The 27785-nt window shown below is 38.9% G+C and overlaps 1 protein-coding gene and 1 long non-coding RNA gene across 3 annotated transcripts; both read right to left on the bottom strand.

Moving 5' to 3' along the window:
• Positions 1–29: 29 nt before the first annotated feature.
• On the bottom strand, positions 30–1807 carry LOC139624191 (uncharacterized). The gene is made up of 2 exons (XR_011691634.1): positions 204–1807; positions 30–163 (listed from the first exon to the last, which is right to left on the bottom strand). It is a non-coding gene; the product is annotated as an uncharacterized lncRNA (long non-coding RNA).
• Positions 1808–26952, bottom strand: LOC139624190 (pikachurin). Of its 2 annotated transcripts, XM_071483098.1 has the most exons (25): positions 26583–26952; positions 22377–22486; positions 20900–20986; positions 20326–20352; positions 19966–20083; positions 19723–19858; positions 16748–16914; positions 12595–12707; positions 12163–12401; positions 11277–11464; positions 11079–11179; positions 10892–10992; positions 10200–10344; positions 9857–10046; positions 8989–9114; positions 8279–8522; positions 8058–8169; positions 7271–7387; positions 6917–7097; positions 6277–6300; positions 5981–6059; positions 5640–5783; positions 5296–5379; positions 4522–4625; positions 1808–4389 (listed from the first exon to the last, which is right to left on the bottom strand). In XM_071483098.1, exons 1-25 carry the CDS (start codon positions 26686–26688, stop codon positions 4238–4240), a joined length of 3195 nt encoding a protein of 1064 aa, XP_071339199.1. In that variant the 5' UTR covers positions 26689–26952; the 3' UTR covers positions 1808–4237. The 2 variants fall into 2 exon arrangements, with proteins under 2 accessions (XP_071339199.1, XP_071339200.1); XM_071483099.1 differs by lacking the exon at positions 6277–6300.
• Positions 26953–27785: the final 833 nt, after the last annotated feature.

Raw genomic sequence — 27785 nt, forward strand, 5'->3', positions numbered from 1 at the left:
GACACACAAGAACCAGTAGAAGGTGCAAGTCCGTTTCCACACTAGTTTAATACGTCTAATAGATGTAAAATGTGTTTCAATTTTCATCTTCAGTCCAGTTCTCCCAGTACAACTTCTTTTACAGCAATAGCAAAACCATGAGTGCAAACAGAACAAAATTAATCTTCAGTCTCACATATCTAATGTTACCACTTGCAATTCACCAATATATTGATTGTTCAATCTTATTTCTTTTAAAAGAGGTCACAAACTCTCATTGACACTGCTTTTTGATTAACTTTGAGTTTGCTCTATTCAAACGAGTCAATGTGTTTATTTAAAAGGTGGGTGCTGGGGTTGTGTCTGAAATCACAAATATTGATGACCAAAAAATATCTGCGTGGCTAGATACACAAGATGTGAGTGCAAAATGTTAGTCCTAACTAGAGCAGGATGACGTTATACAGTTTCTGGCATATGTAATATGATTTGCTACAGTATCCAAGTCGAGAGAGAGACCGTGAGAGTGAAAAAATGGATTAGGGTTAGGGCGCAGGTTAGGTAACTGTTCTGATAATAGCATTAATAAAAAAAATGGAACATACAGTGTGACCAGATAAAACCAAATTACATCCCATTAGTTATGTGACTGAATCGTTATCATGAGTGAAGTGAATAGAGCAGGTTTAGAGCAAATATTTTTTGAGGTTACCTTTAATCTTAAACTGTGATAAAATGTGGAGCTGACCTCAATATGACTAAATGCTTTCACCGACATCAGTTACCTCTGCTTTCAGTTCATTCAAATGTGAACGCTACTGACTTTTTGCTGTTCCTCTAGTTTCAGGCAAAGGAATATCTCGGACTAATATAGGCTCACCGCCCAAGAGAAATGGGGACACTATGGCGCATGTCTTTAAGTGTACGTGTACATGTTCTTGTGTGTGTGTTAAGGTAATAAGTGACAGGAGGGAACAACAGCAGCAGAACAATCGAATGAAATTCAATATAAAATTCCACTGAGCAACAGAGTCAGTGACAGGGTTACATTAATATGATGGAGCTGTGTGCTGAATTTAAGTGAGACAATGTCCTTCCTTCTGTTAAACCACGACTCAACAGTGATCAGGAGAGACACATTACAAGATCCGCATTTGTTGGAGTACAGTTACATTGTTAAAGTACATCGAACACAAGTCAACGGATTTGCCTGAACACAATACAGATGTTCTTGTGCAGTCATTTCTGTATGTGGTGAGTACTCTAACCTTCAAGTCGAGCAAACAGGTTCAAGAAGTACAGACGCAGGTCACCAAATGCATTAAACTGCCTGTTTTCAAAGCTGAATAGAAAAACCTTATAGCCCCATGCATGTCACAAAAAAACCAGAATGCTCTGAAATGTAATGTCAAATCTTGTAGCTTTGCTTGTGATTGAAAAGCCCTCTAGAAAGGGCAATAATACAATAAAAATAGGCTACAGGGAAAGAGAAAAGAAAAATAAAATTACAGGTATTCAGTGTGCCTCTTTGTCTGCAGACCATTCTTCTACTGAACGTTGAGTTCTTGGGGTTTGTGTTGTGGGTTAAAAATTGTCTGTAATGTGGCAAAAAAAAAAAAAAATTCTAAGATTTGTGTGGGTTTTCCAACATCTAATCAGACCATAATGATAGGTAAATAGGTAGGTTGCCTCCAAAATGACCTGTGTGACGTTTTCTTTTTTTTTTTCATTTTCATTATCTTGATACTGAACCAATTCTTCATTCATGCCTTTCATTTTCCTCCATATGTCTGAGAGCTGTGAAACCCTCAGTCTTTGACTCCTTTTTGCTACACTGTATACTTGATATGCAGATTTATTTTTTCACATAATCATCTTTGGATTACAGCAGAAGCATTCCCTTGTCTTCTTTTATGAATGTTGTTTCCCACTTGACCCCATTTTTGTAGAGCAATTTGCAGACCTTGTAAAGAGCGTTAATGTTAGTACAGCTGTTAAAGATACCCTATGACTGTTTTGTAATCTCCAGCTCTGTGTACCACACCACCATCAGTTAGCACAGCAGGTGAGAGCGTGCTGCCGCCCCTGAGAGACCATACAGAGTAAAGCAGGAACAGCTTATGTTGCTGCAATTCTGGTTTAAATGGGATTTGTTTTCAAAGAAACTTTGAATAAATGTTACTATAATAAATACAAATTCTGCCCATGACTTTGTGTTTTTCAATTTCTTCACAGACATACAGTATGTGACTTCAGCTTAGTCACATACATAGTCACATGTTTGAACTGAGCCCATTATCCCAAAATGAAAATGCAATGACAAACAATGACTAAATTTGGTTAGCAAGTTCTGTAATTGGCTATTTGCCTTTTTGTTTAGTTTACGTTATTTGCAGAATTAAGTTATTGACAGGCAGCTGACAAAGGGTACCAATTACAAATACAGTGAGCCATAAAATTGATTTTAAGAAAGATTTTTGCAAAATAAGTTAAACATTATTTAAATCACTTCATGTATTTCATTGTCTTGCAGTGGGAAGTGACTGCAAGGCTGTGGTGTATCTTTCAAACTGGCCTGTAATGAGTACTCTTTCATATAGCATAAAGTAGTGGCACCTGGATACACCTGGTCATTATGATTTTCAGGGAATTATTTAGGGGTTATTAAGGCTTGAATAGTTGTATGTTTTTTTTTTTTTGGTGAGTGCACACTCAGCCAGGGTGGTTCCTGTTTGTTTGCCCCATTTCAACTGCACCCAGATCAGATATTTGCACATATTTTGATAATCTGGCTTCACTAAGTGACAAAGTTGGCAATCAGCATAAACCTACACTTAACGGACCTTCAGACACATATGCTGACAACACAGATGCTACATCAACTTCTTCCTACATTCTACAGATATTTGCTATGTTTCATCAAATACATACAGTCAAAATATGCTACATTTTGTACAGTGGACAGTCAACCCTGTGGTGGATCACTCAGTGGATACCATGTCCATTCACACTCTACAGTAACATGGTGTATTTCAGTGAATGAACCTGTTTTGTAATTTTTTTTAAAACTTCACACGTGTTGAAGATGCTGCAGGCCTTATAAAAAATCATTGACTTTCACCGTCCTCAAACTAACTAACTAACTAACTAACTAACTAACTAACTAACTAACTAACTAACTAACTAACTAACTAACTAAGTTGTCAATCAATGTTATAATTGTTGATTTATTACAGGATTTGTGATTAAGTCAGACTTCAGATCCTTTTAAAGGGTAAAGCTTAGGCATGGGAAAGCAGTTGACATGCAAATAAATAAGAGAACTGATCTATTTTTCTCTGGTGTGAAAACAAGAGATACAAAGTTGCTCAGCATAAAAGCCACATTACTATGGTTTGTGTCAAATGATAGCAGCAGACTGTCATGCCCAGTTTGTTCAGGATTTTGGTTGCTTCACTGTGTCAGCATCAGACTTTCATGTGACTAACATCTGAGAGTCCCAAATAAAGGAGCATGTAAACTAAAAGAAGGTAAAGAGAAACAATTATTTTGAGCAGCTGATATCTTCACCCTCCAAAACTAGCAACCTATAAAAAACTGACATCAATCAGACTTTAGAAAATTTAGTCTACAGACTGATAATATGTCACAAAATACAAATGTCACAACAAAAAAACTCCCAAAAAACAACAGAAATCCTCTAGGGCCACAACCAAAATCCTCTACAAAGAAGTTTATCTCTGCTAGCTGCTCTAGTTTTTCAGGTTCATGAAAAACTTGTGATGACACTTGATCCCTTGGATCACTTGGTTCTTCCAGCAATCAAATAAGGATTTACAGTAAAAAAAAAAAAAAGAAGAAAAAAAAAGATACAATTGGAATCATCCCATGAAAAAAAATGTCCTTCAAAAGGTTTTTCAAAGACCCTCATTACCCATAATGCTAAGCTTTTTCTCTCCTTTCACAGAGTACTTATGCTTTGTAATATCCTCTGGTCGTTTTTGCTGTTGCCATGTGTCGAAACTGTTTTTCAGAGCAATTCATCAAGTTGTTAACTGAAAGCAAACTTTACAACTTGGCAGGTTAGAGTTGGTTTGAAAATTTAGTGTCACAGGAGCCAATTAAATGGCTCCTGGTTTTAGTTTTCACTCATTTGGTGCTGGCAAGTATGTTTCAAGATGACAAATCAGCTGGTCGAGGTGTTCACTCCGGTTTAAGATGGTGCTGAAAGGGGACTTTCCTCTGTTGAAGCCATTTTCTAGTTGGAGCAAGTATTGATGTTCTTGCCATCAGCAGCATCTTCCACCAGTGCCAAGTGATAATCAGTGGAGAGTGTGAAGTGGGACACGCAGCCCACCAAGCCTCCAATGTACTGCCTGTTTGTGTGAAGAGCTATCTCTTTCATGCCACCTTCAAGGGGAGAGCACAGAGAAAACAGAAATTAAAGAAAGAGAATGTAGAGATGTAGAAATCAAAATTACTGTTTGAGATGCAGCACATATGTAGCATTTTAGGGGATTGTGAGTTGTGAGCTCCACCTACCAACATATAATGGTCCGTTGATATTGAGTTGTCTCATCTTGCCAGGTGACCTGCCTGTCTTTGCTCCATAGTCATCCACTGTCAGCTTCCCTGACTGGCCATCCCTGAAGACAAAAGTGATAATGGTAAACTTATTAGGAAACCTGAGAAACAGTGCAAAGATTCTGTAATGTAATTCATCAAAGAAATTAAATTTGTCCTTGAATTTTCCAAAGATTGAAAGTTAACGTGTCTTGTGCAGGAAAGGATAACAGGATCCCAAATGACCTCTCTTTAAAGCTGCAGTAATCAATCATTTTATATTTACTGATCAAATGACTATGTGTAACATGCAAGGGCTTCCTCATAGGGGTGAAACCACAGACAATTATAACTTGATTCGGCAGTTTCCTTCAGCTCTGCTGTGAATTTTAGCATCCTCAGTGTTCAGTCACTCAGTGTTTTGGTTGTAATGATAATGTTTTGGGTTTTTCTCACTTTTTTTCATTTCTCTAACGACTCTCAATAAACACAAATATTGCTCCATGTGTCTGCAAGATGTGTAAATAGCCATATTTCATAACACGATAATATGTCAATGTTGAGATTAAAGCATGTTCTGCTGCCCCAAAGTGGACAGTGAAATCAACCGATGGACCGATATGGCTTTAATGTTTAAGCTGTAAAGACAAAGGCAAAAGCAAAACAAGGCCACAGATGTGTTGTAGTCACTACAGCAGACATTGATTTCAGAGGATTTCTTAATAAAAAGAGGGATTCTTTTTTAGAGCTTACCTCACAGCTTTGACTCTGTGCCACTTTCCATCGCTAAAGGTCCCATTGACAACAATGTTAGCTGCACCACTGCCCAGGTTATAACTAGAACATGGAAACATATGTAATGAGTTTAGCTAGCTACACAGGGTGCAGCGGAGTCACATTTGTATGGAACAGCACAGATAGATCTTGGCCCCTTTTCCGGGTAATGGCCCTGCCTCAGACTTTGGCTCATCAAAAAGACACAGGAGAACCAAGTGTTTAACACTTTGATTAAAGAAGTTTCTTTATACCCTAGATATATTTAAAAAAGAATAAATAGGCCAGATATTAGTGGTAGTATATTTTACACAAACAAATACCTGAAGATTAGTGCACCATCCTGAAGCCCCATGGACAGGAAGTCACTGTTGGGTCTCATTGGACTGTCTCCTCGCCATAGCAACAAGCCATCCTTGGCTGTGCTCTTAAAACGCATGAAAAGGTTGGTCCTGGACCCAGAAACCCTGCAAAAATAACAAGCACAAGCAAATATGGTTACAGCAAACACTTTTTCTGTGTCAGTCAGCTAGTATCTAAAGAGCAGCTATGAAAGTTCAAGGGGCCTTAAAATGAGGAGCTGTCACCGCACATATCAACTGTAAAAGACACCAACAACCCTTTTGAAAGCTTTGTCTTATTTCATACACATTTCACAACCAACCTTTTAAGAATATCTCTGTTGTCATAGTTCAGGTAACTTCGTCCAATGAACTGTGGGATCTCAATGGCCTCAGTCACAGCTGTGTGGAGAAAACACTGTATTTACTTCATATCACCACAAGGTGGCAGCACCAACATGTAGCTATTGGCTGAAGCTAAGGGAGAACACTAAAACTAATACTGAGGACACATGAATGATGGGGAAAAAGTACGAGTATCATTAAAGTTAATATTAAAGGTTAAGATGTTGTTCTGTTAGTTAATATATCCTTTTTGAATTCATACAAGAAGACTTACTGTTCAAACAGTAATTCCCACACTCTGTTCAGTGAAAGCATTAAAAAACAGAGAAGACATATATAGGCTTAAGGGATTATGTCTAATGTATTATTCTATAACACATTATATGATAACAGTGAAAAAACATTTAATCCACGAGAAGAGGAATGATCATATCACATTAAAGCCATATATTACACACACACAAAAACATTGCCATCGTTAATTTATTTAAAATCGTTTGTAAAGAATGGAAGTGAATGGCTGCATCTGTTTTTCTTCTTCTTTTTTTTATTTTTACTCTACAGAAGACAGAAATGCCAAAAACTGATATATATTTATTCCTAGTCCTCAAAAACACATGGCAGCAGCTGCAAAACATCTTTTTTGATGATTTGAAAGCACACACTGTTTTAGTGATATGTATCATCTGATTTGATTCGTGATGTTCTCTGATCACAATGCAACAAACTGTGAAGTGCTTTGTTTCTACACAATCGCATCAGCTATTGGGATGTGCTGGCAATTGTTTGAACTCTAACACAAAACCAACCCCTGAACTGCACCCATTTTACAATTTCTATAAATGTGTCTACTGACTTAATGACATGCATAAAATTCACATAAGAATGATAGAGTGGTAAATACTGAAACTGACCTTTCTGGCAGTGCCTGCCATCATACCCTAGGGGGCAGTCACACTCATATCCATCCCACTTTGGCCTGCAGGTCCCTCCATTGGCACATGGACTTTCCACACATGGGTGTGCTGAATTTGCAACATTGACACCACCAGCAGAGCCAGTTGTTATTGGGATGGTGCGATCATTGAGTACCAGCTGTTGAGATGAAAAGAAAACAGACAGAGGAGAAAAATGAAGATAACGCAAGAAAAAAATTAATCTTGTCATAGTGGTCAGTTCTGTGGCTGGTGAGATTATATATTTATATATAGAGTGACAAAAGGAGTCTCAGACTTCTGGACTCCACTGTAGATTATATATAGCCATACCTTCTGTATAATTCCAGTGAAGGGCTTTATCACACCTGCTGTCTTCTTGGTTTTATCATATTCTGGTACTCCTCCAATATAGAGAGGCGAACTGCAGTTGATCTGAGTGAAAGCTCCCTGTAGAGAAAGATTAGTTATGTCAACCATTCATGAATAAATCTAGTTATGCCATATAAATGAATATGGTAATTCGGACTATGCTTTGCTTATAAAATACTTGCTTAAGAATTCTTATGTTTAACCAGGTATAGTATAATTCCCTCTCTTCATGCACATTGCACTTGCATCAAGTTTACTGGAATAGCAAATCACATACAGCAGTTGGCATTTTACCAGTATTTATTATTGGAAGTCTTTTTTGTTCTGTGTTGTAAGTACATTTAATAAGCAAAGTAATGTTATACAGCCAAATCTGCCATCAAGTTTAAAGTGACATCTTTGTAAAACAAATATATGAAATTATGACCAAACATTAAAGAGGTAAAATTCCCATATCTGTCACTTCAGAGAGTTGACGAAGAACAAATCAAAGAGAGCCTGATATTTTTCTCTGGAGTATGAGGACCAAACCAGGGCTAAAAGACGATTAATTGTCGCACATTTAGAATGTGACTGAAATGCGACACCCATGTTGCTTTGCTTCTGCTGAAGGTGTGAGTAAACAGTCATCAGAACTTTAAGTGTGTGTGAATGCCCTGTTGCTGAGTTTATTGTAAGGTTTTTCTGCCCTCTTGTGGTCATAAATAACACAAACCAGCTTCATGCAACACACATCGAAGGAAAATACCTCAGCAATTCCCTCCATTGGCCTCTGGCTGTCCACCTGAAGGATACCACTCTTTGCTGTGCGAGACACCCTCAGCTCATGCCATGTGTCCAGACTGATCTGCTCCTCACTCCTGTAGCACAGATCATCACATTTAGTGTGGGGCATCTAGTTAGAAAATCTAAATGGAAGAGGAAAATAAAAGAGACACAGACTAGAATAAAGGTGGATCTAACCGGTACCTTATGACTGCTCCTCCAGAGCCGCAGTCAAATCTGAACTCTACATATCTGTCCACCAGGTTTATAGCCAGGAAGTCTCCGCTGCCTGCGTCATCACTGTACAGCAGCATCCCGTCGGGCAATGATGGCCGAAACGTCAGCTCGAACTCCGTGAAGGACAGATAACTCTGAGAGGACTGAGGCCAGGGGATGACAGCGTATGAAAATACTGTCTCATTGAAGAGTGGCGAGGACAGTGAGAAACCTGAGGAGTTTGAGAGAGGACAAGGGAAAAGAACAGGCGAGAGGAAAGAAGAAGGATTTGGGCCATGGGGGAAGAAGAGGCGTTGAGCATTAAAATGATTAAGAGTGAAGAGGAGGAAAAGGAAGAAGTCGATGCAAATGAAAGAAAATGAAAGGACATGTGGAGGAGGAAAACTAAGTGGTAGGCTGTATTGTCTGACAGCTGGTCTGACATGCAATCAATCCCTCTGCCTCTGTATTAGAAATAATAATCCTCAATTCAACCAGTTTTCTTCATATTGCACCCAACTGTTCAGCAATTACCTTAAAAGGTGTGTGTGGCAGTATATGACAGCCGTCGAGTAAGAACAAATCTCAAAGAGACTTTACTTTCTGCTTTCGCACAGGTACAAAACTCCTCTTGTAAACAAGACAAGTGTCTGTTTTTTTGTGTAGGTGTGAGAAAAGGAAAAATAGAGTTGACTCACTCTCTTCACAAAGGGTTCCCCTGAAGCCGAGCGGGCAGAGGCAGATGTAGCCGTCAGCACGGTTTGCAAAGCAGGCGCCGCCGTTAGCACAGCTGACCAGGTCACACACAGTGTCGCTGCACTCACCTGGTGCAGAGTGGCAAGGAGATATGAGGTGATTAGGCCAGACTCATCACATGTATCTACACAGATAACTGGAGGAACACGCACACATTTAGAAAACAAATACAGTTTCAGTGGTTACATTGTTTCCAACTGGCAAAAACAAAAAAAGAGCAGAAATAATAATGTATGTGGGATTGTCATTTCACACATCAAGTAAAAAGGGATTTTCAAGAAGGCTGATATTTCATATTTTTACTGCATTCATAAAATGTTTTGCAAAATCCTCTGCAAGATTATAATTTGCCAAACATTTCTGCTTCCCGCTTCATAGACTAATTGGCCAAAACCTAATTATCAAAAAGCAATTTTTTCTGTCACTGTGCCAGAAAATGATCTAGAGTTGTTAATATTGAAGATACAATAACCAGATTTTTTTTTTCCTTTTTTAATAGCATGTTTGTTGTTCATGGTTGCACCTGCTTTAACCAAAGGATTACTGCTGCACTGCTGCTCTCAGATTTGAAGTAAATGACAATATGACCAGTCTGTGCCATAAATAAACATTAAACAATGACCAACTCAAAAAAGCTGTCTAAGTGTATTACAATTATTTGCATTTGAAGGCCAAAATAAATAGTTTAGACTCTTAAAACTGCTACTAAACTACTCCACAGAGAGGGGAAGCCAAAGTAGCCAAAGAAAAACAACACTAATTTCACAAACACACACACACACACACACACACACATATATGCTTCCTCACCTACATCAGCTCCACTCAGAGCTCTGCCCAGTGGCCAGGGTCTGGTATCTGTGGCCTTGTTGTTGATGGTCAGACTCTGAATGCAGCCAACAAAGCCATGATTTGTCCCTGTTGCCCTGACCAGCCAATAAGCACTCGGGGATCCCCCGACATACAGTGGGGAGCGGAAAGTGATCTTTGTGTACTGGCCCTGAGACAGCAAGAGTGAAGAGAGAATCTTGTATTACTTTATACACAATCCGTACTTTTAACCAGTATAGTTAGCAATAGTTGACACATCCTTTGTTATCAAAAAAATGATGTTTAACAGGAGCGGCGAAGCTCTGTATGTCTTATTATTAACCTGTGAGCGTCCAGATATAGGGGTGTCATTGTCCATACGGAGCCAGCCGCTCATGCCGTCTCTGAAGACAGTTACTGTGTGCCACTGACCCAGAACTATACGACTCTCACTGACTATCTGAGCTGCTCCTGTACCACAGTTAAACCTGTCGAGACAAAAATCAAACAGGTAATTGTTATGTATATATTCATGAAGAATATGCTGTAAAAAGCTCAAATGATGTAATGCTATATTTCACCTTAAATCTTTCCCGTAAGAAGAAGTTTAAGAGATTCAGGGTAGTTGTTTATCCCCATGTTTCCAGGCTTTTTTGATATCAGTCTTCTCATCTAACTCTCAGTAGGTGTGCACTTCCCAAAATGCTTAACTTTTCCTTTGAGACACTTTAAATCTAAAATTAAACTTTTCTACGCTGTATCATATGTATATTCCATATGTGCTTATTGTAATGCTCACTGAAAATGTACAGTGCTTAAAATGAGAAAAATGTATTTCAGGTGCAATGTTTTTATGGCAAAATCACATAGAAATGCATCATTAAATCTTACATCAACCCTCCGTTTTGTAACATAATATTGAAATGTAGGTTGTGTTTCTTACTTGGCCTATGATGTGTGGTTGCTTTTAATTCTCTCCAAACCCATGAGCGATATGCAGTGGATATACAAAATGCGAGTCTCTGTCCTCCTCACCTGTAGTGCAGCTTGCCCCGCACCAGGGCCACAGAGGTAAAGTCTCCACGACCGTGTTCGTTTTCTCCACAGTATAGCAGCAAGCCATCCTCAGAGTCTGCCTGCACCAGAGAGAAAGTGTTTCAAATATGTTTTCAACACTGTCAGGACAGAAACACAAAGGTATAAAAACAGCACAATGCCTTACCTTGAACTCCAAAGTGATCTGAAAGGTCTGGTAAGAGTTTTTCAAGGGTTCAAAGGTCATGTGAGAGTGGCCATAAAACCTGGGAAAGTTCACCGATACCACTGAAGAAGAACAACGGATAAAATCATGATAAATTCATGATAACAGAGCTGGTGGGAATAGCTGCAAAAAGACAAGCAGTCAACAATGTTCTCTCACCCTCAGAGCAAGTGTCCCCTCTTCGTCCCAGGTTACAGTGGCAACGTGAACCTCCACTGTCATAATCACTGAGACAGAAGCTGTCGGGGGGACACACGGTATCATCGCAGGTCAGGTCATACATACGAGGCACATCACCTTTCCATGGTGACATAGTTGGGGTGGTAGTGGTGGTGGGCAGAGTGATGCTGGGTGGATCCAAACAGGAAGAAAAATAGGGAAGTTTATTGAAAACAAGGTGTTTACACTGCAAAATGGTTTAGCTAATAACAGTCTTTCAATGTATTTACTGCATTATCAGCTTTGTCCTCAGCTTTATCTAAAGGTGACATTTGTTTTTTCAAATGTTCTTTGTAGATACAATTTTCCCCTCTGTGCTTTAGGGAAAGAAACAAACAGGGAAAAAAGTATTTACCTAGATGTAGGTGAACAGTAGTTAGATCAACCTATATTTACTCCAGTTAAAGCTGTACATTACAGCCAGACTGACAGCTTAAATTGATGTGATTTTCCTCCACACTGCTCCAATCAACATCTTTATCAAATAATTAAGTGAAAGAGCATGAAAAAAGCAAATCGTAGGTGGCTTTTAGGAGAAAGCAGCAAGCCAGGACAGACAACAATCGAGCAATCAAAGAGCCAGAGGAACATCAATAAGAATTGTGATTTTGTCAAGATAAAAAAAAAAAACCCTTTCCTAATACCCATGTTTTTTTCCCTTCATAGAAAAAACATCCGTTAATGTTCAGTTTGCCTTTTAAAAGAGAGGCCATTACCTTCTCCAGTTGCTGATAAATAGCACTGACATCTTTCCAATCAAAAACAGCATAGCATCCTCAGTAATACAGATACAAAGGTAAACCAGGGCTTTCAAGGCACATCTTACCTGGTAGTGGTAAGTGGGGCAGTAGTTGTGGTGTCAGGGATGGTAGCGGGCTCTATAGTGGTTGGGAAAACCAGATCTGAGAAGTCTGGGAAAATGGACGGTGAGACTGGTGGGGCAGTAACATTGGGAGGAGCGATGGTGTTCATGCGGTAAACAACGTTCCGACTAGTTGATGGATCAGAGCGAGAACGAAGCTGGGATTTTCTGTTGTCCTGACTGATACCCGGGAATGGTTTCAACTGGGAAGCAGAGAAGTAAAGAAATAACAGAAAAAGATGGATAGAGAAATATTTTAGACATAAAAGAGTGCTGCATTACTTCTTTTGACCAATGTGTTCATTGTTCCCTATCTCCAATTTAATTTGATTTGAGAGTCTGAATAAACCCAAAAAGTCAATTATTGCTATCCAACTCTGTCATGTAAAAACCTACCTCTTCAATAAAGATATCATAATCAGAGTCATCAATCTCAAAGCCATCGTCATCTTTGATCCTGGAATCTGTGATGTAACGGCCATAATCACCACTGCCTACGTCGGATGCGCCTGTTAAGAAAGTCAATGAGGATTATTACATGTCTATTATTAAAGGCTGTGAAAGGACTTAAATGATGACGGCTGTAAAATGAAGGGGAAAAAAGGGTCCACAAATACAAGTCATGAGTTAAATACAGTAGATGCAGGTCAGAGAATCACATGGGTAGAGAACAAGAAGTCAAAGGAGTGACACTGCAAACACAGGTAAAGTCCAAATTTTCTTCATATTGTTTTTGTAGAAGGAAAATTCCTGAAAATTTAAGATTGTGATAACAGCTGCCGTGGAGGGCGCTCCGTTTGCTTGTATCCATTGCATCTATTGAAAACCTTTAAATATATCTATCATCAATAATTATGTCCTACTTCTCCTCTTATTCTCTTTTCAGTGTCAGGTTGGTGCTCACTAAAATCGATTACTGTCACTTAATGTTTAAATGAGATTTTACATGAATACTACAGAACAATCAGTGGTGCAGGTTTGGACTTCTCCATTTGCAGTATCACCATCATTTACAGCGATATTTCAGTCACAGCAAAGTAATGGTGACAGTGAACATGACCTAAACAAACAATGAGTGGTTCACTGAAGGAGATGTTGAAGAACGGTGGATCTTTCTGTAACCAATGATCGGGGTGTGGAAAATGTGACCATATACCACTGATAACGGAGATGATGATGATGATGATAGACTGATAATAGTATACAGCTGCTGTTGGCCGAGTGGGTCTACCTGTTAGTCTGTACCCAGGCTGCTGCACCACGTACTGAAAGGTGTCTCCTCGATACAGAACAGTGCCATAAGGAGCTCATAATGTACAAAGACAAAGCCAGACAGTGAATACAGTGAGCATGGCTTAAAACAACTGCCAAAACTGATGTTTTTCACCATTCAATTTAATTAATTAATTAGTAATTATGATTTTTTTTAAACTAATCTGATAAAAATAGGTTAGTTGATTGAAAGCCCAAAGACCTGCTATTTCTGTTATTGTATAAGTATGTTCAAGACAGTACAAAAAGTAAGTGAGAAGATCATTTTATAAATGCAAAAAAGTCCAAAAACTTACAACAGAACAGGTGCAGGAAAAACTGAGGAATTTCAGATGGAAACACAAAACTCTGAAAACCTGAACTGAAGTAATCCAAAAAAAAAAAAAAAAGAAAAAAAAACTGGCAAAACTCACAAGGAAATTCACAAGGGAATGTGACCACAACCAATAGTAGCAAAAACAAACAAACTGACAAAGGGGAAGAGAGAGACTTAAATAAAATTAAAAAGGACAATTGAACACAGGTAAAACACATTAGGGCGGGGCAGACAATCTAACTGGAGGGAAAAACAACGCAAAGACAGGAAGTAAAAAACAAGGGAAGTAACTAAACAGGAAATGACAAAACAAGAGACCAACTAATATAAAAAGTCCAAACATAATTTGTCCTCTAGGGCACACCATGACAATTTCCCTGTCCTCAATACCTACGAGTGTTGATATACAGTGTTGGGGAAGCTACTTTGAAAGCATATTGGTGCTGAGATTGGGAGGTTAATAAATAATGACGTTGTCATTGTGTGAGCACTGGGCAATGCCGGCCCCTGGCTTTTGCGCATGCACAAAGGTCAAGTGTGTGGTGGTGACTGCCTGACACATGCATCGCCTGGGCTGACTTCACAGCGATCGGGGCTGGTCAAAGGGGGGTTCACTTACAGTAGAGAAGCAGTGGTAAAATCCTTCCATCCTTTGATGGCCCAAAATAATCTTTAGTAGTTTCAATTTAGTTAACTACACAAAAATGTCAAAAAAGTAATTTGATTACACACATATTAATGTAGCTGAACTAATAGTAAGCTACTGAAAAATGTAGTGTATTAGTTTAATTACATGTAGTTCACTAGTCTGCAACATTGGTTATATATTTTGTGCATATTCATTACACAGTATTATATAGTAGGCCCTATGTTAAATTTACTTTTCACTATAGTACAAGTACACTATACATTTTTTGTAAATTTTGCACATCATGCTTTATTCAGATATACTGAGTGTATTATTACTAGTTTTAGATGCACACTTCAGCACAAAAAGTTGAAAAAACAATAAAGTGCATGTTTAATATAACACCTCCCCTACATCCACCCCACGCTGAGGAAGCTTAATCTTAGCTTACATAACAGCGTCCCCTCCCTCTTGTCTCCTTGCCACTCCACCTCCCCATCTATCTTCATTGTACAGTATCATTCCTCATGTAGCATTGTTGAGTGATATCAGACGACCGATACAAATAAAATAACATTTCATTTGTATAACATCTCATGGAAACTTGACTTTTAAGCTTGAATGGATGGAAAGATTTAAAGCGGTAATTTGCACAGCCTAATAACATTAAGTCCTGAATACTGAGTGCTGGCATACAGGGAGGGGTGGGGTGGGGGGTGGGGGGTGGGGGGGGGGGGGTGCCCAAAAAAGCCCTAATCTGCTGTTGTGTAACAATCCCCCTCAATCCATACCACCCTCTTTCTAACCATTATGAACACATACACACACACACACACACACACAATGCACCGCTGCTTGAGTGAATAGCGGGGGTGGGCTTGACTGACTGACATACTTTTCTTGTTGCGCTCTCAGTGATAGCTTGTGTGTGTCTGTGTGTGTGTGTGCAACCATCAGGCAGGGGTGTGGACGGGCAGAGAAGGGGTCTGGCATACCGTCCTTAATCCTGTCTGATGAGACTCGGACGTAACCCGCTTTTATCCCCTGCTGAGAAACCACGCTTCTCTATCTCTTCGTTTCTGTCCGTCTGTCTCTCTGTGCCTCTCTAACTAACTCGATTTATCTTGTTTCATGTAACTTTCAGTGACATTATTCTTAACTTCTCTCTGACAGTATCTTTCTCCCTGTCTATCTTCTAGCTCTTCTCTGTCTCTGAGCGAACTTGCAGGACTGAGGGAGCTCAATCAGAGCAGTTTACAACAGTTTGTGACAGCTAACATAGCCTGTGTGTGACTGTGACTACATGGCTGTTTAATCTTAATAATCATACATACATCATGCCCACAAATCTGTAGGTAAACTGCTTGAATGTCATGGGCCTGAATCCATTAATACATTGCTATTACTGCATGTTTTTGTATTTGTGTACGTCTCCCACACACCTGTGTGAATGCGTATGTGTTTGTGTGCTTTAATATCAATCAGTCCTGACAACCCCCCTCCCCCACGCACCACCAGCAGCTGACTACATCAAAAATAATAAAGTAAATGAGTCGCTCTATATCTCATTGTGGAAAACCCACTGACACACTGCCAGGTGCTGTCCTACATTCAAGCAAATGCTGAAAGAGGCAAACTGTCTAGCACCATTTATATTATTGAATTTTCACTTGATCTTCACATGATGATTTAGGAGGTTATGTGAGCATCCCAAAGACCAAAAAAAAACACAAAAATAGTGCAAGATATTTGGAAAAACTACATTCAAAATTGCATTATATTATGGAAATACCTGTGATGACACCTTAATAATGTTATTTCAAACCAAATATAAAATAAATAAATAATATAATAAAAAACAAAATAATCAGCTTAATGTGATAATTTAGATTGGCAGCTAGGAAAGGTAAAATCTGCAGATAGAATAAAGTTAACCACATTATTCAATACAGGATGAAGTTCTACTACTTGTCTTTACATGGAGGAGTTAAGTAAATTATGTCTCTACTCTGACTGAGAGAAATTTGACTTTGAGTTTCTAAAACTTATCATTGCTTCACACTGCCGGGAGAAGACCACTGTCTCCTCAGTAAGACTGGGGTTTATATGGTGTGGTTGAACATGGTAAATATTTTATTGTGAGGATAACTTTGGTGATGCAAAAATAAGCATGGTCTGTTTAGTTCTGTGTGGGTGTATTGTTGAAACTAAACTGAAAATGACTTTGTTTTTGAAATGTGGTTGAAACCACTGTAACAAGGGAGCTGGGACTAAGCTCTAGTAGCTGTAACATCACAGCACGTTTTGCTCAGAGATCAGCATTTTTTCCTTACCGAGAGTGCGAACAGGGTTGTTGATGTGGCTGGGGGGGCTAACCCCATGCACGTTGACCGCCCGGACAACAAACTGGTACTCTGTTTCCGGTATTAACCCCTTCAAAACCATGGAGTTAGTCTCAATGGGTTCACGAATATACGTCCACTCCGTGTCCATTTCTGGCCTGAGAAAAAAAAGGGATATGTATAAAGATACATAAACATAAATTTAATGGACGATTAATCTATTAAAGAGTTTCACATCTGGGTGTGACATTTTACAAAATGCAAGCAGTCCTCATTTGATTCTTTTGACAAATCATCAACAAAAATCATCATTCTCAAAACATCTTCAATGTAATTGTTTTGAGGATGATGATTTCTGTGAGGGATGTTTTCAAAATTCTGATCCTTCACTTGATTGTGCTCCTCCTGCTGTTCTATGTACCTGGAAATGTGAAGTGAAAATTAATGCAAAGAGAACAATTGCTCACAAGCGTAGCTCAGAAAAATTCAGAGTCATAAAAATACTGAACAAAACAAAATGAGCAATTGATTGAGGTGTTTTTTTTTTTTTGTTTGTTTGTTTGTTTTTTTTATTATTGAACTATTTTTGAGCCCCTTCAAGCCTTAAAGTGTTTTTTTATGTTTTAATCAGACTTTTTGTTTTGTTTTGTTTTTTGGTGTTTTTAATTTAGTTTTTTAAGAGAAAAAGTGAAGCAAAAACTAAAGTGATGAACTCCTGGACTTCATTTTTTGGCTATCATCTCCAGCTTCCATCTCAAGCTGCCATGTTTGTGTGCTGATTTTGGACGCCTGGAGCTACAGCTATCTGCTGAATAGAGTCATCCTCATCATCACTCAATGTCTCCCTTCAGCAAGACCTCTTTTGATGTAAGAGGAGAAAGATGTGCCTCTGACACGGCCCTTTTGTGTGGAAAATCCCCACTTCATGCAAAAAAACAGGCACTGATTCACATCTACTCTCTCGCAGTAAGTGGCAGTCTCTCTACCCTCTCTCTCTTTGCTATGTCTCAGGGTGTTAACTTTATACCATGAAGGACAACACAACTGTGTTTTAAAGCGTGTTTCCTTTCATGTCTTTATAACTTTAAAAAAACAAACAAAAAAACAAAAAAAACAACTCTTTCAGGGGTATTAAAAAATTCTATCTGTCTTTTTTTTATTTGTGTCTGGCAAATCATCAGAGGACTCATTCTAGCCAGAGGACTTGTCGAGACATTGTAAGTTCTTTTATGTGTGTATGTTTGTGTGTATATGTGCGTGCATATACTGTTGATGTGTGTGTGAGGCTGGACGCTACACAGAGAATGAAGTTCATTCCTTCTCATGTCCCAACTGACCCTCATGTCAAAACACAACACTGAACAGACCAGCAAAGACCTCAAAAGAAAGTCACTGTAAAAGAGAGCTGTGTATTCTGCATTATAGTAATGTGACAATGAGAGGATGCAGAGTCTGATTAAAGAGGCTAAATATGCAGCTATCTGCACCCATTAATGCACACAGATAAAAGTTCGGAAAGAACTGCAATTTAAAGCTGATTATTTCTCAATATGATGCTTCATTCGTGTTTTGTTTCTATTATTCTGCCAATAAAGCACTCCTACACGTTTTGCCCCAAAAAGTAAAATTCATTAGTCATCATGTTTTTATAGCATAAATGTTCTCTTAAACTCCCATTATAATAGCATTATGGTGAAAAAGCCTAATTTATATTCTTCTCATTTTGCTTACATATAAGAAAATTATAAAATTAAATGGAAAGTAAGTACTACAGCATTTAGGAAAATACACTTTATTTGCTGTCTTGCTGAGAGATAGATGAAAAGATTAATATTTCTTTCATATTTGTGTATCAACTTTGGAGCTATAGCTGGGAGTCAGTTAGCTTTGCTTAGCATAAAGACTGGAAGCAGAGTAAGACAGGGAGCTTGGCTCAATCCAAAGGGTCAAAAACAGGCAAACAAGTACCTCTAGCACTCACAAATTAACATTGTATTCAGTTTGTTTAAACCATACCCGAACAGAATTATAAGCAACAGGTTTTGGTTTTACAAGGATACCTGGTAGCCTCATGGAAAACCCTTGGAAGTCACTGCTCCTGGCCAAGATATGGTTCCTGCATACAACTCTTCATTAAACCAGAACCTGTTGTTTTCAAATTTCTCTTTGTGTACAAATTAAACAAACACGGTATGACGGTATTAATTACTGAGCTTTAGAGATGCTGGTAGGTAGATTTTGTTGCTTAAGATGGAGCAAGGTTGGCTGTCTCCAGTGGTTCTCGTCTTTATGCTAAGCTAAGCTAAACTAGCTGCTGGCTCCAGCTACATATTTACCTTACAATGATGGGAATGATATCAATCTTCTTATCTAAATCTCAGCAAAAAATGTGAATGTGTATTTCCCAAAATATCAAACTATTGCTTTAGGATACTGTTATTTCAATGGCTGCACTAGTACATCTGTAACTACCAGTCTTTCTTCATAAAATTTTCACATTCAATATTTTTAGAAACTTTGAAATCTTAATAAAAGTTTGGGCTTGATCGCTGCTTGAGCCCATCAAGAGATCAGTGTGGTTTTCCATGATAAATGGGGGCAGTGTTTTGGGAAAAAGCTCTCTGAATTGTACTCACCTAGTTTGTTCAGTTTTTAATTTAAGAGAATGAACAGGAAGCTGATAAAAACCAGTTAGCCTCTTGCTTTTCCTCACACAGCCATTGATGGAACATGGCTTTTCACTCTGGTCTTTCCCTCCATTACATGACTGCTTCAAGTTGTCCTTCACCTGATGTGTCTATGAGTTGGTCTGTGTGTATATGGGTGTGTTTTTAATGTGTGTGCGCTCAGATGCACATCCCTGTGAATATGTATCTGGTACTGATGAGATCTCCATAGGAGCATTTCATAAAGGTATACCTTCATTAATTTCTTTTTTGAAGGATGATTAATCATTTGTGACTCACCTAATGTAGGCCACAAGGAAGTGAAGGACAGGTGCGCTACCCTCGCTCTCTCCTTGCTGCCATGACAACGCCAGCTCTGTGTCAGATACAGCCATGACAACAGGCTGAGTGGGGGGTGATGGGGGCATGCACATTTCTGATGGCAGAGAGCGAAACTGAATTTAGTGACAGTTGTTAACAATACTACAGGAGAAATAATAGCATCAGCTGTAAAATGGATTCCAACTACTCACATATTCTTACCATGTGAGGCGGTACTGATGTCTCTGGGCATGCTGGGCCTACCCTCCCCTGCCCAGCCATATGCTCCAACACTGACTCTATATTTAGTGTTCACCTTCAGGTTACCAATATCCACATCCTAGAAGACCATTTATATGGAGGAATGGGGGTAGAGATACAGATAGATAAGGGAAAATAAACAAGCGCATATCGGCAAGTATGGTTAGAGGGAGAGATAGGAAAGAAAAAAAAAACAGGAGGCAATAAGAAAAAGAAATAAAGATGGTGAAAAAAAAAAACTGGAAGCGGACATTTGTCCGTTCTAGCTATAAATATCAAGTGTGAAAGGATAAAGCAGGGACAAGGCTAAATGATACTTACAAAGCTTGCTTGTCCATCAAATTGCCCCTTTGAGAAAATAAGAGCACAGATGTCCATAAATGTTTGAGTATCATACTGTGGCCAAAATAATTTCTAAATAATTTCCTGAAACAGCTGGGCAAAAGTAAGTGGTGCATGTGCTCAGGACTATTATACATTTGCTTCTCTAGTATTAGGGCAGCAGGGTCAGTACATGTGGGATAAACTTTAATTAAACTTCAGTGATTGGAATAAAATATATCAAGCTTTGGATATGTAGACACTACTTGTTTGTAGGATCAATTGACTCTTTGTTTCGGTCTCCTCATGGGCTTTGTTGACAATAAGAGCAATGTAGTTTGCCAACCTTATCTTCTAAATGTTTTGTTTATACTTTTTTACTTTTTTTTTCTTTTGAAACATGTGCACCAATAAAGCGGCACTGCAAAGATTTCGTTGGCTACCACAGCAGAGATTCCCCACATTGTCAAAACTGGATGTCAGAACCAGATCAAAGTTTTCCTAAACTCCTGAGCATGTTCATTACTTATTTGAAAGTGACAAAGAAAAAGGTTAAAAGTCTCCGTATACTCACAGTGGTCAGCATGTCCAAGCTGAGAGGCACCTCCATCAAAGATGCTGTACCCACTGGATGACCATTCCTCATCTCTGTATAGAAGACCTGAAAACATCCACACAGTCAAAGACACATGCAAACACATATTTATGTGAAAAAGTGTTTTTCTGTTTCAGTAAAATCAAGCCTATTTTGGCAGTGTCTGGTTTAGCTGACAGTCATAGTTGTCACGTCTGTTATTGTCTATTACTGTTTTGGTCATGTCTGTTTTTTTTAACCTCCCAGCTCCTACACTATCAAGACATGGCAGTGACAATGTAAACACTGCATCGTAAGGGGGAAATACTATGAGGAAACAGGATTATCTATGAACTTCTAAAGTGACTGGCTAAATGAACACAAATCTGCGAGTCGTGGTGAAGCTAGGTAGCTGACTAATCCTCTTAGAGCAGACATATGGTCAAAAGCACAGCACACACAGTCATACTGATCCTCACTTTGTCAATGGTTAACTCAAAACAAACACTAGAAAGGAAGGAAGGGAGGAAGGAAGGAAGGAAGACAGACAGAAAGAGAGACAGAAAAAAGAAAGAAAGGAAGAAGGAAAGACAGAAAGAAAGAAAGAAAGAAAGGAAGAAAGAAAGAAAGAACGAAAATTGGGTTCTGATATATTATTTCACTCAAAAATACATCTGAGGGAACATACAAAAAGTATCTGTGCTTAAAACGTATATCAGAATAAAAAAGGAAGAAAGAACAGACCCAGTCCACTTTAGAGAGATGTCTACCATTGCATTTTGCTAAATTTATGTCCATCATGTTTCTACCAAGTAAAGCAAATGCTGTCAGTACTTTAGTACAGCTTGCCTGGGGTGGACACTCAATAAAGATTTGGAACCACATCTTTTCAGAGCTATATTGCCTCTGAAAAATCATTAATTTGGCTGTGAAAGGGTTCCATCAAAACTTTTTTTTCAAAATATCAATCTAGACATCAAGGCCATCTTGCTGGACAGTGAATTTGACAGGCATTTTAAAAGCAGAAAAAATATGAGGGGCCATCCATGTCAGTGGTTTGCAGAGGGAAATGGGCATGCCTTCCAAAAAAGAGAGGAAATTTGATTTGTGACGTATCTGGGAAGTGGTTGTTTTTTATGGTTGAAAACCTTTTGATGCATTTTTTTTTTATTCTTAAAAGGAACATGTAGGGTTTGTAGCTTTTTATGTGATACCTGGCAAGAAAGCCTTGACACTGAAATGACTGCTCATCAACCAGGGTTATGCTGGTAAACCCTCCAGCCAAGGGCAACTGGATTGTAAACATCTTACCTAGACTAATATAAAAATGTTAAAAGCTGGAAGAAATGTAAAATGAATATGTGCTCATAAGATATAACCCATATATCACCGGAATATCTGAACTGAAAACAGCTCACAGCTTTTCACTGATCATTGGTCTTATTACTTAATGTAAAATCACAATTTGTGACTATACCTTGTATCCAGTGATGGTGCTAACATGTCGCCGTGGCATCTTCCACCGTACACTGAAGGCTGTGCAGTTGATTGTCTCCAGTTGGATGTCTAACGGAGGACTCAGACGATCTTGTTTATACAAACATAGAGAAAGACATAATCATTGAAGGAAACAAAGGATATACAAAGGGGAAAGCACACAGAGTAGTATCACCAATGCTCTGGTTCCTCTCATCTCTAGCTTTTGACGTCTGTCTGCTCGTTGTTTCAGTTTCACAGCAAGCGACTTTACTGTTTTGGTTAGCCCTCACTGCTAAGCGTTGTTTATGGCCATATGCTAAACCAGCCAAATATTCCCCTTAGGAGCTGGTGGGGACCAAAACTGAAGTAAAATGAGGGTGAATATTGGACTTTACATTCACCAAGAGGCCAGAAACATGAAAGAATTCACATGAATCAAATGCTAATGTTGCTCCATGTGTGCTGGATGTTTAAATAGCTGTTTAACTGATGTGCTTACTATTTATAATATATTTTTGTCATAGGTTTAATTAAGATAAAATACAGCCTCTTTGAACACACATTTACCCAATCCTATCCTTGTAAAGACTACTTTTTCGAATTAAAAAACTAATTTCCAGTTGTTGTAGAAATGCCTTTTCAATAGCTCCATGCAAAAGTCTGTTGCAGTATCGGCCCATATTGTCAAGGATGAACAAAACCTACACTGGATTTCATCTGAGTGTATTTGAACAGTGGAAAAAAGGACTACTTGAGATGACACAACCTGTAGTTTGACATGCTGGCTTATAATATCAACTGACTCTTACTTCAGATGTCATTATTTTTATGGCCTGAGTTATTAAATCCTAGGTGCTTCTGTGGCACTACAGGAAATTGTGATTTCACTTACAACTGTGGCCTGAAAATACTTCAGGAGGCTCTTATGGGAGCCAGAAAGAGAAAGGTCTATAGAGCTGTAAATCATCAGTGCTCCTGATGACCTACTGTATATGCATTACCAGGCTTTAATGGAGAAACATGTGCAGACAAGGGCTCTCAGAGCCTCCTTGTCATACACTTTATGTCAAATATTTGCACATAGTGGATCATAGCTACATTCAGATCATCAAAAGGCTCCTTAGAATGCTTGATAACAATATAAAGTAGCTGAGCATGATGCATTTTAAATGGCATTTTTTTATGAATTTGCTAATTCAAGAGTAGATTATAACAGGACTGGTTACAGGACTTTTAACAAGATTGATGTGAGTAGTTTTATCTTTCTAAGATTTGAACCAAGTTGGGATTTAGTTCAAAAGCCAAATATTAGCCATAATTAGCCAAATAGTATCTCCTGTCTCTGCCTAAATGACAAAGGAACAGACATTGCTGGTATAGACTGACATGAAGATCTCACAAATATAAATATAGCGAGCAGAAGTCAGTAAATTGAAATCTCATGTAGCTACAACACTGCTCTTTTCCACTGTTCTTTTTCTCTCCCCTTTATTTCTTGTGACTCTTCACTTCCTATGCCGACCTCACTCCTGTCCTGTCCCCCTGACTCCTCTCCTGTTGGCATCTCCCCTCCTTTCTCGTACCCTTCTCCCTGCTCTTCCATCCGAGCAGATAATACAATATGTCAGCTGAATTCCCCGATCATCCATATCTCCCCAGGGGTGTGGCCCAGCGAATGTACGGGTGAGCTGAACTCACAGAATTAGAGTAGAGAACAAGGGGACTTTCTCAAATCATCATCTTCATGGCTATCAACATACAGTGGCTTTCAGTGGATCCTTCATGTTCAAGATAGGTCTGGATACAAATTATAGTAAACGGTGGGCCTAGAGTTAAACTGTTATGTCTAATCTGTATGAATTCAGGAAATCTTAACATAAACCCCTGAACCAGTGGATTATGTTTGGTTGGCATGAATAGATATGATATTGATCCTGCTCCTGCAGGTGCCTCTTCAGGTGGTCTCTTGCAGTAGCTACCGAAGCTGTTCTCAAGCTAACTGTGAATTTTTAGATGGACACTTTTTGGAAATGAAAAAGAAAATGATTAAGATTTGTTTGGGTTTTTTTGTTTTGTTTTGTTTTTTTTGTTTTTTTAAAGAAATTGACAAATAATGATGTTAAAACACTGTAACAACACAATCCTCCAAATCAGTTGGTAAGATGCAATTCAGAAATACTCTACTTTCTGTGATAATTGTGTTTTAATCAAAATGAAAAACAGTTATTAACACTAAGTCCACTGGCAGCAGGAATCAGGAGTAATATCCACAGGCTAAAGCTAACAGGCTAACACTGGCTCTGGTACCTGAACCCTCAAGCTCTCAAATGATGTATGGGCTGTAGTTTGGCGTGTATGGTAAGGATGACTCTGTTCAACATCTGGTATCAGCAGCCATCAAGTTAGGTTTATATGGGTTTGTAGTACTGAACGGTCTCAGCAGTGAGTGCACACAGCTACAGTAAGCCCTGATTCTGACAGTCACCATCTGCACTGATTAAAGCTAAATTTTGTCACACAGTAGATTGAGTTTGTAACAGTATTTGGGGTTGAAGGTAGAGGGTGAAAGCTTTTGTCATGGTAGATAGTCTAGTAATACTTGCTCTCACTTGATCAACAATTATCCAATCTTAAATTCAAATATCTTCTTTCTGAACAAAACACCATCTCTATCTGATTATACATTTGCACTTTTAGAGTCAGCCATGTAGAAGTGCTGCTCTTTCCAGGTCTGAGTCATCCAAAAATGAATGAGCACAGAGACACATGCTGTGATGGTCCTCTTCAGCATGATTTAGGATTATTACATTAACATTGAATCAGAGGAGAAAACCTGTTTTCGCATTTTTATTGTCTTAAGTTTCATGCACTACATGTGAGGTGATGGAAAAGATCATTTAAAATGCGTGCATTTCACGATAAGTTAATAGATTTAGATATACATTATACTAAGTGTGTAAAAAAAAAAAAGCGACTGAATTGTTCTATGAATAATTCAATAGGTCATTCTTACCCGGGAAAAAGCTGTCAAAATCCTCAAAAAGTGAGACCACTTTGGGGTGAGATGTCATTCAGTTTTAACCCTTTCCAAATATAACCACTTTTGTTATTTAGAGGCTGACGTGATTCATCTGGACATCGAGCCCTGTTGACATCCCCCCCTCCCTAGAATGAGGCCTGAAAGACCTCAAAACAAAAAACAAGTACAAATGTCACTGGCAGTCATGAGGACAGACCTACAACCATCCTCTGTATGGCAGTCTCAACTGTGGTGAGTTTTCTGTGCTGACAGACAGATGTAATAGTCAGCTTGCTAAGGCCTGTGGGTCTGGAAGACCGAAGGAGTGAGGGAGAAACACAACACACAGTCAGAGAGAGTGACAGCGAGAGAAAAATGAAGTGATGGAAAGAGCAAAAGAGGAGGAAAAGGAAAGAAACTGGGACAGAAAAAGTGTTCAGGGTGACAGGATAACAAAGAAAGATAGAGACAGGGAGAGAGACGTTGACAGAGAGAGACACTGGAAATGACAAAATCAACAAGGATTTTTTTTGCCCAAAGAGGCACACTGGCAAGTTTGATGATGGTGTTCTGCTGGTCTAGAGCTGAATATTATCTTTCTTTTTTCCCCACTCTTTTTCACCAAGTCATATTCATTATCAAAGTCCTTTTCTTCTAAGCTGACAATCCTGCCTCAAACGTACCAGGCGAGTGTTTATACTACACTTTAGATGGATGAATGTAGTTCACTGATAATGGCTAAAACGCAGTGTAACCTGCCGATCAGCAGGGTGTAACATGTAACATGCTGCACAGTGGGCTTTGTGACAGAATAATCACTTTTGCACTGTCTGAACAGGGACGTGGTGAAGATGAAATCATGATGATGGTGTGTTTTCCCGATGATGAGCATTCAGCAACCATATTATTTTACTTGTAGTTTTTATTGCCATAAACTAAAGTTTATAAGTTTGAAAGGGTCACACAGATTGTTAATGTGAAGTTTTAAAGCAGGCTTGATGACACTTAATGTAATCAAACGAATGAAAAGAAGAGCACATACAAATGCTGCCCTCATCGACAAAGTTTAAATATATATATATATATATATATATATATATATATATATATATATATATATCTAATCTATTATTATTATTATTATTATTACACATTGTCATATCTGTTTTTAGCTGAAGAACTTACCAGATCTCCGAACATTTGATTTTCTTGCACAAAAGCAAACGCTGGCCGTGCATATTGCAAAGAGAAGAAAGTACAGAAGACTCTTTTCTTTAGATGTAGATTCCATGTTTCCTTCCCGTCGAAAGTTTAGAACGGTCAAATGTTCATTTTATCACACATCCAAACGCGCCTGTAACTGTGAATGTAACTGATTCCTCCGCTGATAAAAGTTTTCTCAGTTAAAAACCGGTTTGTTATCCAGATTTTGGCGCTAACGCCATCCAAAGGCAAGCAGAGACTGCCCGAGAGGAAAGGGCAGCTACGGTTTGACACTGATAAGATTACAGTCTGCAAAAGATCAGTGGGTCGGACACATTCACGGACGGACAGACTGCCACAGTGTCCCGGCAGGCGCGCTGACACACGATGGAGAGGGGCTGTCCCGAGAATTCACGCGTAACGCGCAGCGACTAAACGCAACGGAACGATCATTTTTACGCAGGAATCTCGCTTTCGTGTCACGCACGTCTTAGACACCAGATGAGATGGACAGCGAAGTGCAGGAACGTGGGGCCATTTAGAGCTAAGAGGATAATAAGCGTCTAATCCGCACACTGGACACAGATGGAGAGCATGTCTTGACGCAGAGGCAGGGGAGCTGCACAAGCAACAGACACTCCATATTACTGTGTGTGTGTGTGTATGTGTGTGTGCGTGATTGACTGCTTGTGTGCACAGTGACAACAATGACCAAAGGGGCAAAACAATGAATTCATTAATTCATGTTGGCCATAGCAGCAGCTGTGTGCTCATTACCAGTCCAGCTGATTACGCGCCATTTATTGTGGTCGCAACCTGAAGAAAAACACACAAAAGTAAAGTTTGAACAAGAAGAGTGGTCTGTGCGTGTGTATTCTCGAGAGAGAGAGAGAGAGAGCGAGAGAGAGAGAGAGAATTGTGTTTGCAGAAGAGATCAGCTTAATGGTATCAGAGAAGCATTTTTCTTATCAAGGACCACTAAAAGACAGAGGACTGGGAACAATGTGCACACAACTGTACCAGGCACTATTAACACAGATGAAATGCATTTTCTAAGTCACAGTTGTTCACAGCCTCCACTGTTAAAGAATCTGGTGAAGTCCTGCAGAGACCACTGTCAAGCAATGCTGTAACCTTTGCATTAGCCCAACTCTTTCCTCTGGTGGGCCACATTTTTAACTTTTC

The sequence above is a fragment of the Trachinotus anak genome, unplaced genomic scaffold (genome assembly GCF_046630095.1).
Source record: "Trachinotus anak isolate AG129_WGS33_773 ecotype Australia unplaced genomic scaffold, CSIRO_AGI_Tana_v1 ptg000008l, whole genome shotgun sequence".
Classification (NCBI taxonomy): domain Eukaryota; kingdom Metazoa; phylum Chordata; class Actinopteri; order Carangiformes; family Carangidae; genus Trachinotus; species Trachinotus anak.

What these genes read in the sequence shown, in the direction of transcription:
- LOC139624190 (XM_071483098.1), bottom strand. Translation starts at nt 26,688, where the DNA reads ATGGAATCTACATCTAAAGAAAAGAGTCTTCTGTACTTTCTTCTCTTT. An exon ending in CAACCCTGTTCGCACTCTCG is followed by an intron (nt 12,708 to 16,747) that starts GTAAGGAAAAAA and finishes CTTTCTTAACAG; the next exon opens with GCGCATCCGACGTAGGCAGT. An exon ending in AGGGGACACTTGCTCTGAGG is followed by an intron (nt 11,180 to 11,276) that starts GTGAGAGAACAT and finishes GTTCTTCTTCAG; the next exon opens with TGGTATCGGTGAACTTTCCC.